Source organism: Chelonoidis abingdonii, chromosome 15, assembly GCF_003597395.2.
Source record: "Chelonoidis abingdonii isolate Lonesome George chromosome 15, CheloAbing_2.0, whole genome shotgun sequence".
NCBI classification, from domain to species: domain Eukaryota; kingdom Metazoa; phylum Chordata; order Testudines; family Testudinidae; genus Chelonoidis; species Chelonoidis abingdonii.
In genome coordinates this window covers 49,771,441-49,783,603 of record NC_133783.1, presented here as the reverse complement: position 1 = coordinate 49,783,603, position 12,163 = coordinate 49,771,441, and the positions used below count along the sequence as shown (strand labels likewise).

At 37.5% G+C, this 12,163-nt stretch overlaps 1 protein-coding gene across 1 annotated transcript in view; it reads right to left on the bottom strand.

Annotated features, from left to right (window-relative positions):
* Nucleotides 1-12,163, bottom strand: part of EIF3A (eukaryotic translation initiation factor 3 subunit A) — a 51,772-nt gene that overhangs the window by 10,994 nt on the left and 28,615 nt on the right. The window contains exons 12-18 of the mRNA XM_032780773.2: nucleotides 10,987-11,334; nucleotides 10,354-10,458; nucleotides 9,841-9,954; nucleotides 9,377-9,499; nucleotides 7,811-7,964; nucleotides 6,536-6,720; nucleotides 3,419-3,507 (exon numbers count right to left, since the gene is read on the bottom strand). Coding sequence (XP_032636664.1) covers nucleotides 3,419-3,507; nucleotides 6,536-6,720; nucleotides 7,811-7,964; nucleotides 9,377-9,499; nucleotides 9,841-9,954; nucleotides 10,354-10,458; nucleotides 10,987-11,334 — 1,118 coding nt within the window. The remainder of the gene's footprint in view (nucleotides 1-3,418; nucleotides 3,508-6,535; nucleotides 6,721-7,810; nucleotides 7,965-9,376; nucleotides 9,500-9,840; nucleotides 9,955-10,353; nucleotides 10,459-10,986; nucleotides 11,335-12,163) is intronic.

Here is a 12,163-nt window from a genome sequence, read left to right as displayed (position 1 = left end):
AGTCTCTGGTAAAAGGTGACTATTTAGGAACGCTTAACAAAATTCGCTGTATGGGTGCTCTAAGCTGACAGAAATTGTGATATCTATAACCATAGCAAAAGAAAGTCTATAACTCAGATTCCTCCGGATCTTAAGAAGGTAATTGTAAAATACTGTGCCAATTACTTCTGCTAATCTTTGTACCTTCATGATTGTGAAATAATTCTTCAGATGGAAAGAAAAGTCAGGAGATAGGTACTGATTAGGGGCAACTGGGAGCTCTTTCAACTGTGAATATGGCTCTCTACTTAAATTCCCTTTAGAAATTAAATATGTTTATTGACGTTAGAAAGCGAATTCTGATGAAGTGGGTATTCACCCACGAAAGCTCATGCTCCAAAACGTCTGTTAGTCTATAAGGTGCCACAGGATTCTCTGCTGCTTTTACAGATCCAGACTAACACGGCTACCCCTCTGATACTAGAAAGCGAATTGTAATCTCAGTCAAACATACTAACTTATAGGGAATGACGTGCACACTTGTGGGAGGCTATCATACACAATGTTCTATAGGAGGATATCTTTTTGCAACAAAAACTAATGATCGGACAAGATTATTATTCAGCTCATTACAGAATGGCAGCAGCCACTCCACACTCAAGACTGCACCCCAATTTCCAATATAAGGTTTATGAGGCTTAAAGTAGGATGCCTTTGCAATTCAGGCAGAATTTTTCTACCAAGTTTCATGCTAATCAAATGGAGGGAGGATCTGGTACTAGGATCTCTAACTTTTCCCCAATCCTGGTGGATTACAGTAGTTTAAGAATTCTTATGCTCACTCAAATCTCAAAAAGTACATAAGATACGCCATGAAACACACGTCAGGCCTTTTTTCCATTATCAGAAGCACATAAAAAACTATTTGGGGCTCCTCTGGGGAGCAATTTGAGACATGCAAAAGCAATGGATCACCATCACTGATGTTTTCTTAAGAACAAGTTAGACAAACATCTATCAAGGATGGTCTAGATATACTTATTCCTGCTCTGGCACAGAGGGAATACACTACAGGACCTACTGAGGTCCTGTCCAGCCCAACATTTCTATGATAGCTGAAATAATATCATCCCCTCTGATGAATTCCAGGGTCGTCTTCAGGTCCCTCTCAGGAATTATAAGTGCTTGTTGTGAACAATCTCTATTTTCCCTAAAATGGGTGATCTGGAAACAGACACTCCTGTTGACGGTGCATTCTAGAGCAATTGCCATCCTTCTAAGACCAATCTACTTTTTTGATGGAGAGGTAATAATTTTATATAATGTTTTTAGAGGTGATAAGTTCCTCACTCTGAGGCACACTGCACAGCCTCTATTCAATTATAAACTTATTTTGCTTGGCTGTTTTGGCAAATTGCAGATATTATCTGGAAGATTACTAATTTTGTTGCCCAGATTCTAAGAGATTTATGCTTTCTTTTGTTTCTTATGTTGACTAGCTTCCTTGTACGGTGAAGGTTAACTCTCCATTGACTAGACACAGGTTCTCACCCTGGGGTTTGCAAACACATCCAGCATGTGTCAGGACCACCCTCTCCTCATGGCTAGGGAGGGGGAATCTGCAATTTTTTCTTGTTGTAACACAGGGTCATGGTCCAGAAAAGGTTGAGGACAACTGGGACAAAATGACAGCTAAGATGACCACCCTGAAGTCCTGGGTAATCAGTGTGAAGCCTGCCTGCACTCTACAAGTAGTTCCACGATTATGGACTGTCATATGGCTCTTGGCATTTGAGTGAATTAAATGGTTTCAAGTGAAAAATCTACATTTGCAAGACAATCTCTGAATTTCCTTACCTTTACTAGTGTCCATGGGACGATTCCAACATGACACCATTTGTGCTAGGAGCTGTAGGCATAAACTAAATATGTGTTCCTGCTGCTGCTCTGTGTTCTGCCCTCTATATCACTGCCTCTGTCTTAATTCAGAAATAGATTTCTGAACATTTTATTTAGTTGCAGTCAAATCTACATTACCACACTAGAGTTCTATATAAATTAACACATTCCTTGTACACCAGACTACCACTAAAACCAATGAGACTTTTGGGTGCACAAATAATACAGGACTCCTAGCCTTCATCTTAAGCAATGTCAGAAAGTATTATGGCTGGATTTGACTTTAATTACTCTCTTGGGACAAATTAAAAGAATTGGTCAAGAAAACGTTCAATAGCCTTGCATATTAGCCTGGACTGATTCTGATTCCTCTTTCAACATTGTAACTGCATGGAAGAGAAAGAAAAAAAAAAAAGTTCTAACTGATGCACATAGTTCTCAAAGATCTATATTTCTCCTTCTATGCAGTCATTCTCAAAATCGTCTCAGTTATCAGTGAACGTACCCAAATATCCAAAAATATTCAGATCCAGGATAAGCATTTTAGCAGAAGAACAGCCTCAAAATACTGAGTCCTTAAACTCTCCCTTTACAGTTTGTTTCCCTTCTCAATTCATGACATTTCTTTAGCTCTTAGTTTCAGCTTGAAGCATATATTTTCAACTTCTGTAAGGCCAAGTCTACACTACCCGCCGGACTGGGAGGTAGTAATTGGTCTATCAGGGAATCAATTTATCACGTCTCATCTAGACGTGATAAATCAATCCCCGAATTGATGCTCGTACTCCACCTCGGCGGGAGGAGTAAGCGGAGTCGACAGAAGAGCTGCGGTGGTCGACTTGCTGCCGTGAGGATGGCCAGCTAAGTCGAACTAAGATACTTTGACTTCAGCTACACTAGCTGCATATCTTAGATCAATCCCCCCGTAGTGTAGACAAGCCCTTAGTTATCCTGGATTTTTAATTTCTTGCAAGGCTTTGAATTTTTGTTACAAAGTTCTTCAGTATCTCTCTCAATTCCTTAATGGAAAATTCCTAATATGACAGGTCATCACAAAGTCTATATCTAGTCACTCTCTTTCCCTCATTTTGAGCTCTGCAGCAAATCATTTAAATAAAGATGATGGTTGATTAGGCTGCAGATTTAGCAAAGGAAAAATCATATAAGCAGCTGCTGGTTTATTAGATGTTTGGTGGTATCCACTGGATTTAATGTAAAGGTTTAAATAAACCAGGAAGTTTAATTGTATTCAGTGTTCTAGATAAAAGGATGCTTGGATAAAAGCACAATAGAGTTTGGATGGGTGTTTATCATATCTTATCACAAGTCCCCTCTTCCCTATTTGCATTTTTAAATAGCTATACTCCTTCTGTCTTACTTTGGAATCCCTACAAAGGAGTTTAAAAAAATCCTTGAGGATAACTTTCAAAAATGCAAATGCTGGCCATAATAGAGGCAAAGGCTATTCAGACTGACAACAGGAAGAGTGCCTACAAATTGGGGGCCCAACAACCATGATGCTGGATTTCCTTCTACTTACCTCTCTGGTGGTGCTCGTCTCCATTCTGATTCTGGCTCAGCTGTTCGTCTCCAGGTGCTGTCAGCATCTCTATCACCCCAACGAGATTCCTATATTCACCACAGGTAAACAGTAGCATCAGCTTTGGTAGCACAAAAATACAGAACTTCTAACAGTTGCAATCCATTCACTTAACATCATGCTCTGGCACCAATTAAGCTGATGTTCTCTACAATGTAATGCTTGAATAACTGTAAATTGGCTGAGCTAAGGAACAGACTTATCAGATATGATACAAGTAATATTTCTTTAGGTTTAAATTCTAGATTAATACAACAAAAAGTTTACTAGAGCTAATTAAGTACATGAGTAATACTGCAGTGTGACTGTAAGCAGCAGCTAGCTTTTTTAGCTAAGAAATATATTAGAACTCAACTCAGAGACATTTTAAATGAATGCACTACCATAAACAGCAGCAGATGTCCAGTCACTTCAATCCAACTTTTTAAAAAGTGTTCTTCATTCATTACATGATATGACCCACTGTTGTTATAAGGTTTTACTTGTTTATAAGTGTTTACAGGTACTATGGATACAGAGTACCTTTACACATTTGTATATCTGTGAAATCTATCTACATGTCCAGACACCAAGCATAAGCTCAAGATGGCTAAACCAGAGCTCCTAATCTTCCCCAATCACCTCGTTTTTCAATCACTGTGAACATCACCACCATCCTGCCTGTCACTCAGACCTGTAATCTGTGCATCATCTTTGACTTGGATCTCTCTCTAGATCCCTACATTCAGGCTATGTCTAAATCTTGCAAATTCTCTCTCATCCATCCACACCACTAAAACTCTCATCCAATCTCATCTCATATCTCAAATACAACCTCCTTTTCTCTAGCCTTGACAAATGCAGTTGTGCCCCATTCATATCCATTCAGAATACTGATGCAAAGATCATTCTTCTAGTCCATCGCTTTCATCATGTCTCCTACCCCTCTTTGAATCCCTCCCGTGGCAACCCTTTCTCTATCGCAAATATAACCTGCTTGTCTTCACTTTCAAAGAAAAGCCCTCTACAGCCTTTCACCTCCTATTTGCTACTGAAATGTTGACTCTTGCCTTCAATTGGCCACTGATGCCAGCGTCCATTACCTACATGCTCAATTTTCAAACAAGTACCTGTGTGCTTTCTCCCCTGCTATGCATTACACTTGGGAGGAGCTCCCCATAATCATTTGCAAAGCTACCTTATTATCCTCCTTCAAACTCTCTGTTGTTGTGATGCCTACAAAAAGATTTGACAACGGTTAAGCAGCTGGGACACTGATACTGTTGATCATGCTGACTAATACTGCCTTAATGTTTCCTTATATTTCCCTATCATTATCAATCTGTTGTCTCTCTCATTTTATAATTATGATTATAAGCCCTCTGGAGGCAGGGACCATCTTTGTGTTCTGTGTTTGTAAAGCACTTAACAGTTTTTTTTGTGATTCACAGATACACCATTTTACACATAAGCTATTTAGCACTGATATTTTTATAGTTAAATCCCTGGAAGTGAATATTAGGCATAGCAATAATCAATGATCCATTTTACAAAGCAAATTTTCTCCTATCAAACAAAAATAGACCATCTAATCCTGAAACAGTTTCATTTACTAATGAAAAAACGTTTCTGTATGAGATCTAGAAGACAACAGATTTGCTTATAGATTAGTCATATGAATGATGGATTTTCATATAGCCATCCACTCACTTAGAACAGTGACCTTCAAAATTGGATCCATCATAGACAGACATTTAAAGCTACTTAGTCAATGGTGTTTCCAAGCCTCTAAATTTGTATTTCAGTATGGGCTTTATGCCCTACAAAGCCTAGCTCCTCCTCCAGAAGGGATATACAGAAGTTTTTATACAACCAGTTTGTTATGGAAATAACTTTTCACACATTCATTACAATGACTCAAACAGAAAAAAGACGGTCAGTGAGAGTAGGCCCTTTTGTAACAGTTGTGATTAAACATTTAGTTTCTGACTGAAAAGTTTTCCCTGTACTAGAATATGTATATGTAGTAGTGCTGGTAAGTAGTACGAAATTGAGAGCCCCGTAGATAAAGTTCTCTCAGCACAAAAGATCACAGTTAACTACCTAGGATCATGCAATCCTTGCTTTCAGTGAGTGTGCCAGTTGTGAAGGCATTTTTTGGGTGATGTGGATACCTGTTCCCTAGGAACTGGAAATCAACTTTTTCACACAGGCAAATTAGTAATGGACAAGAGTGTCACCTGGTATTAAATGAGCTGGTGGTTTTAGATATTGTTTGCTAAGAACAACCACCTTTTCAAAAATATATTTGTAGAAGAGTACTTCTACAAGTACTTCTACTTGTTTCAGTATCTCCTTGAATGACACATCAAAAGGCGGACCTAAAACAAGCTTTCCCATTAGCAAGTATTAAAAATTAGAAAATTTCAAAGTTTTGCATAGGTAAATTGCAGGACGTAACACACATTTTTGGAATGGCTGTTATTATTATACCAATCCCCAAAATAATGACACAATTTAACTTATGAGTTTGGATTTTTTAAAAATTGTTATTTCTAGTGTACTGTACTGGGAAAGTGCATTATTACAGTCCTATTTTATAGTATATTTTCAAAATGATAGCTTCTGATTTTTTAAAGACATTTTTTAGTCCTTCACTCTTCTAACCTAAAATAGCGAGTATGTTTATTTTTATGTTTAGACTGGAGTTTCCCTTTAATGGTTATTCTGATTCACAACTTTAGCATACGCCATTACAATTTTGTTCCTCATTAGTCCCTCCCAATTCATCTGCGCTGACCACAATTAAATCTATTCTCCACCCCTTTAAACATATTGGTTCAATTTGTTGACAACTAATTTTCTGTGGCCAATGAATAAATTGTCAATTGCTAGCACCCAAATATTAACTTCTGAACTAGACGAGCAAATAAGCACACAGAATTTAAGTAAACTTTTCCTTACAGGTCGTACACCTCTACACAACTTTCATTAGCCCACCTAAACCGCATTTTCAGCTCCTTACAAAATAGAGAGAGAGGAAGAGCAATCAGCCAATTAAAAAACAAATCACAATACCCTTCTTGAAAGTGGGTCATCAAGACCCCTCCGCTCCTCTTCTCTGCGACGCTCCCTCTCTTCAATTTCCTGCTCTCTCTGACGTTTTTTCCTCTCTACTTCTTCTAGTTTTCTGACACGCTCCTGGTATTCACGCTGTTCCTGCTCACGTTTTTCACGCTCAATACGTTCCTTCTCTTCGAGCTCTGCAAGAAGAATTTGTATTCTTTTGAAAAAAATAAAAAACTACCAATAGAGCAAATCCTCTCTGAAAGTAGTTTATAACTGGAGGAAAAAAGAGAAAGGGTACACAATAGTCCTCCTCCCACCCACAAACATCTAAGTAATTATTGTAGTATTTGTGAACAGCAGCATTCTTCTTTTGAAAGTAATTAACATCTATGTGACAGAAAAGAACAAAAAAATTGATCAACTTGATATCCGGCACAACAGCTGTTGGATATTCAATAAAGAAACCATGCAAGTATCTATTTATTGCTGCACAAATCAAATTTATTAATACAAAAAGTGTGAAATACTAGTTAACACCAAAACAACCTTGATGCACCTCAGGCATGGGCAAGAAGTTCTTCTTAAGGATGCGTCAAAAAAAAAAAGCAACTAATTATTTCATAAGCCAGATACAAAAATCTCGAATAAAGATACGATTTTAAGAAGTTTTATAAAGAATATAGATCAGACACTTCAGGGCTTCAGTCATCCATTAACAGCAGGTTGGGAAAATATCTGCCCTATGGAAAGTTATTTCATATTTGTGCAATCTAAGGATTTCCAAACATCATCTTCTAAAGTCTCGGGTACTAGCCACCACAGACAGAAGATACTGGACTAGAGAGAATACTCCGATTATCCGATATGGTAATTCTTGTGTTCTCAGTCTGGCAAAAATGTTCCCTCTATTTTTTTCTTCTCATGTACAGAAAGAAAGAATGCAAGAACTCTAATTTGAAACCTTTGAACAGAGACACTCCAACTCCCATTCTTACTCTATCCCCTCCTTCATTCCACACACCTCTGCCCTTAGTGTGTCTGTGCGTACACAGAAAAAGACTGCCAGCAGGCTGGGTGGCTGCACAAGCATGCATCTCACAAGATGCACTGTCTGGTTGCAATGAATATAGAACTTTCCTGCGAATGGAAAGGAACAGAAAAATTTCCTACTATCCAGTGGAACACAGTGACCTATACTTGACTTTGAAAGATTTTGGGACGCTTCAAGAAGGAATGAGATACAATATCACTCTGTTTATTCAGTGCATGTCTCTTAAATTTTACCTTTGAGCATTTTCTCTTCTCGCAATCTCTGCTCTTCCTCCTCCTTTTCTCTGTAATAAGAAATACGCCTCTCCTCTTTGCGTTGTCTCTTACGTTCCTCCAAACGATTATGTCTTTCTTCTGCTAACCTTTCTTCGAACTGTTTGAGTTTTTCCTGAAAAATAGCAAGAGTACAAGTAAAATCTTCAGAACTCAATCCAACAGCTGAAGAATTATTTAGGTCACTGAACAAAGATGCAAAGAACTACAAAATAGTAATGTCATCAAATTTTGCAGTAGCCATCTTCCCATTCACTGGCAATTTTACGGGGTGATGGTTAAACTTTCCTCCTGCCAACCCCCTTCTGGGAGTTAAGAATAAAGGGATGCAATGGTCTACCTCTGAGAAATGGAATCAGCATCCACAATTCTAGTGCTTTGTTTCCTCAGAAACCCAAGTATAATAAACAGATGCCCAATCTCTCAGAAATCACAGGTAGTGCCCCAAAAAGAGTTGTACATAGCTACCAGAAAGCTGCTAAAACCTCTTCTCTCTTTAACAAGATAACCTAAATTTCTACTTTTGTGGAATATTGATTTTGACAGTTTCTCATATCCCTAAAAATCTCAGGAAAAAACTCTGAAGAGGTAACCCCTGAAGACAACAGATACATTTTTTAGATAATTTTCCCTTCTAAATTCTTTAATATTTATGGGAGGAATTCTGCTAAATCTCCAATACACTTCAGAGAAATTCAGTGAAGTTTTCAAAGTGCTAGAACAGGAAACTAAGTCACACAATTTCAATTGCATCTCTTCTCCCCTTTCATTTATCTAATTTAAGTATGACCTGTTAGGTCAGGAACCTAGTCTCATATCAAAATACCAGAGATTCCTCTGTAACATATAAAAGTGATCTGCTGAATCAAACTAAAAAGACAGAACTGAAACACAAGAATTGTGTTAAATTAAGTCTGTTCTTTAGATTAGAAACATTTTCATGATTACTCTAACCAGACGAGCAACTCCAAATTGTGGTCTGTGGATTATTTGTGGTCTAGAAGAGCTGACTGGTCACATGCTGCTGGCTCTCCCTCATTTCCATCTCCTAAACCACACCGAAAGGCAGCTAAAATACATCTAATGTTTTAATAATTACTTTTCCACGTAAGCAACTGTGGTACATGCCACAGCAATTTTAAATGACAGTGCCTGGGAAGCGACAGGGTCTGCCGGATCATCAAGTGGACATCTCTACTCCCATGCACACTTCATTAATGTAACTCTCAATGAAAGAACGAGGCCTCTCTGGAATTACAAAATTGTTCTGTGGCTCTGTGTCACATTGTGGCCATCACCGTTTGTCTTTTAAAGGGTCAACTGTCTAAATTTGAATTCATCTAGATTGCCAGAAAGGGTTTTCCCCCAGAGTTTCAGAAAAATAGCAGGGCAACATCTTTTTAGTTTAAACAGACATTATCTTGTCTAGCTAAATTTAATTCATTTGTATTTTTCAAGTGGAACACTGAACTCACAAATTAAGTACTTTATAGAAATGCTTTTCCAACAAAAACACATGATGTTTACCTGATAAATGGATTGTCGTGCTGCCTTGAGCCTAGATACAAATAAGTCTTTATCCTCCAACATCCTTGACATCCTGTTCTTATGCTCCAAGGCTTTTTCACGTTCCAGCTGCATTGTGCTGATCTACAAATATGCAAAAGTAAAAATATTAACAATTTTTTAAAATTACATAATATTTGTCTTTATAACACAACAAATCCGCTGAGGATGTTTAGCCCTCAGAGCCCACAACCAGAGGCAGCTTATCAGACAGTTGCCACTTTCTCTAGCTGGACTGACACAAAAGACATCGCTATCCATGAGTGGGAAGAAAATAATGAGAAACCGAAATAATTCCCTATGAACTAAATCACATCTACCCTTCTTGGATTGAGCTGGACAAGGGAAAGCCTACATATGGCACAGACCTAGTTTTTATATTGAGCACCAAATGATGCTGCTATATGAAATCAAAATATCCTTACCCTTTCTTCTTCTTGCTGTTCCCACAGGTCCATATCTCGGATTCTTTGTTCTTCATAGGCAGTCTTTATCAGAGGAATTTCTTCCAAGCGCTTTGCTCTTTCAAAATAGTCAATCTAAATATAGAAAACCAAACGTATTATACCTATAATGTATAAAATAAAGACCAAATCTAATATGCTAAAAAAATATTTCTACTTCACCCAATATATTTGCTGCCTCAGTATTCCCAGCATATGCGTCTTTGAAACATGCAAAATTGCACCAGTTTAATCCCAGATGTGATTTTAAACCAATTTAGTTAAATTGGTGCAGATTTGTGTGTAGAGACTCAAATCAATTAAAACCTGGCTTGCATGAATTCAGCTTGCTCCTGTATCTCTAAAGCAGCAGGGTAAACTGATACTGTTTTAGAATCAGTATAAAAGTGTATCCAAACAGGGGTTCACAATGGTTTAACTAAACCTGTGTAAGTTTCTATACAGCCACGTCCAGACTCTTGTTGCTTTATATACCTTCTTTTCCTGATTCTTCAGACGTTCTTGGAGTTCCTTCTTTTCTTTCTCCAGCTGTTCAACCTGTTTAGCCATGATGAAGTCAGGGTCCAATTCTTCAAGATCCTACAATCAGATATTAAAGTTAATAAACAGTACAGAAAGCAAACAGTTGTTTCCTTGCATGAATGCAGTCTCCTATGCTTACTTTAATTTTTTTTTGCAATTTCTCATTTAACTTTCAAACTAGTTGACTTTCTGAACATTTTTACACTCCTGTTAGTGTCTGTTGTGTAACTTGCATTCTACTTTGAAGACATGTCATGGATTTTTATCTGAATTCTAACTAAGATATAGTCCCGTTGTCATGGTACAATTTGGATATCTATTTCATGTTTTATTACTAGGTAGGTATCTAGATGGTAGAAATCTTCAGTCCCCTCTCAAATGGCTGGACTTCTTTCCTACATGTAAATAGCTCCTATCCCAATGATTGATCAAATATTTAAATTGCCCAAATTGATAGTCTCATATTTTTAGGAATGTCTTACTGACATAAAAAAAAAAAACAGGTGGAGAATATGAAATTTAGGCAGCTGAATAACAGTACAAGAATCTAGAATAAATTCAATATTCCAGTAATAAATTGCTTACCTCAATATCAATATCTTTGAATGCCTTAGCTCCCAGTTCAGTCTTCTTAATCTGCTCCAAGCGTTCACGAACAGTTTTCTTTTTGATTTGCTCATGTTCTTGCAGAATACGCTCCTTCTCTCTCTCTTTTGCCTCCTGGCGCAGTCTCTCTTCTTCAGCTTTACGAACTTTTTGAAGTTCAGCTTCACGCTGTTCCAACTCTTCTTTCTCGCGCTGAATGTTTAGACTTTCAAGACGCTCCTTTCTCTCCTCTATAGTTTGACGACGAGCAAGGATACGCTGATGCTCTTTCCTTGAATTTTTTAAGTAAGCAGTGACAGCTAACTGATGTTGTTCTTCCTTCTCTTGCTGAATGCAAATTAAGAACAAGACAGAAAATTGGTTGGTATACCTTTAAAATTCCCAAGTCATGAGAAAGTGAAACATTATAAACCAGACAACTCAAAGTCATCTTATTTCCTATATTCGGTAACTGCATGAAAAGCTTTACTGAAACTGAACTCATGGTTCCCAATCCTGTAAACATATACTAGTAGTAGTCTCAAAGGGAATACTCACATGAAAAGAAAGTTAAACATGTTAAGCATACCAGTATCCAATCAACACTCTATGAAGTGTGTCCTAGCTATGAAATTTTTGAACTTCCTTAAAAAAAAAATCAATTTGGTCTGAAAATATTTTACATACCATTGTAACAATAACAGCTCTGATTCTACAACTGAGAGATGGAAAAAACACTTTTTTCAGTTTGTTTTTATGCACTAAATAGCACTTTATGTATAGCCAGTTTCACTTGTACAATCATTTAATCTGTTTTCCATGTTTCTATGAATCTTTTATACAGCAACAGGAGAGAGAAAGTTGTAGGATCACAAAAACTGACAGGATGACTCAGAAGCAAATGCAGTATCTGAGACTATTTTAAATTCATTTATAAAAAATAACTAGGTTTCACATAGACTTTTAAGTATCTTCTGCCATTTCTTCTTTACTCACCACCCATCCCCCACCACCACACCTTAGCTAATCAGACACTGCAGAGTTTTATGAAGAGAACAAAGAGAAGCAGCACGTACATTTCTTTGAAAACAACAAGGAGTCCGGTGGCATTTTAAAGACTAACAGATTTCTTTGAAGCCACTTATAAGTACTGCTAATGGGAGAGAAGGCAACAGGA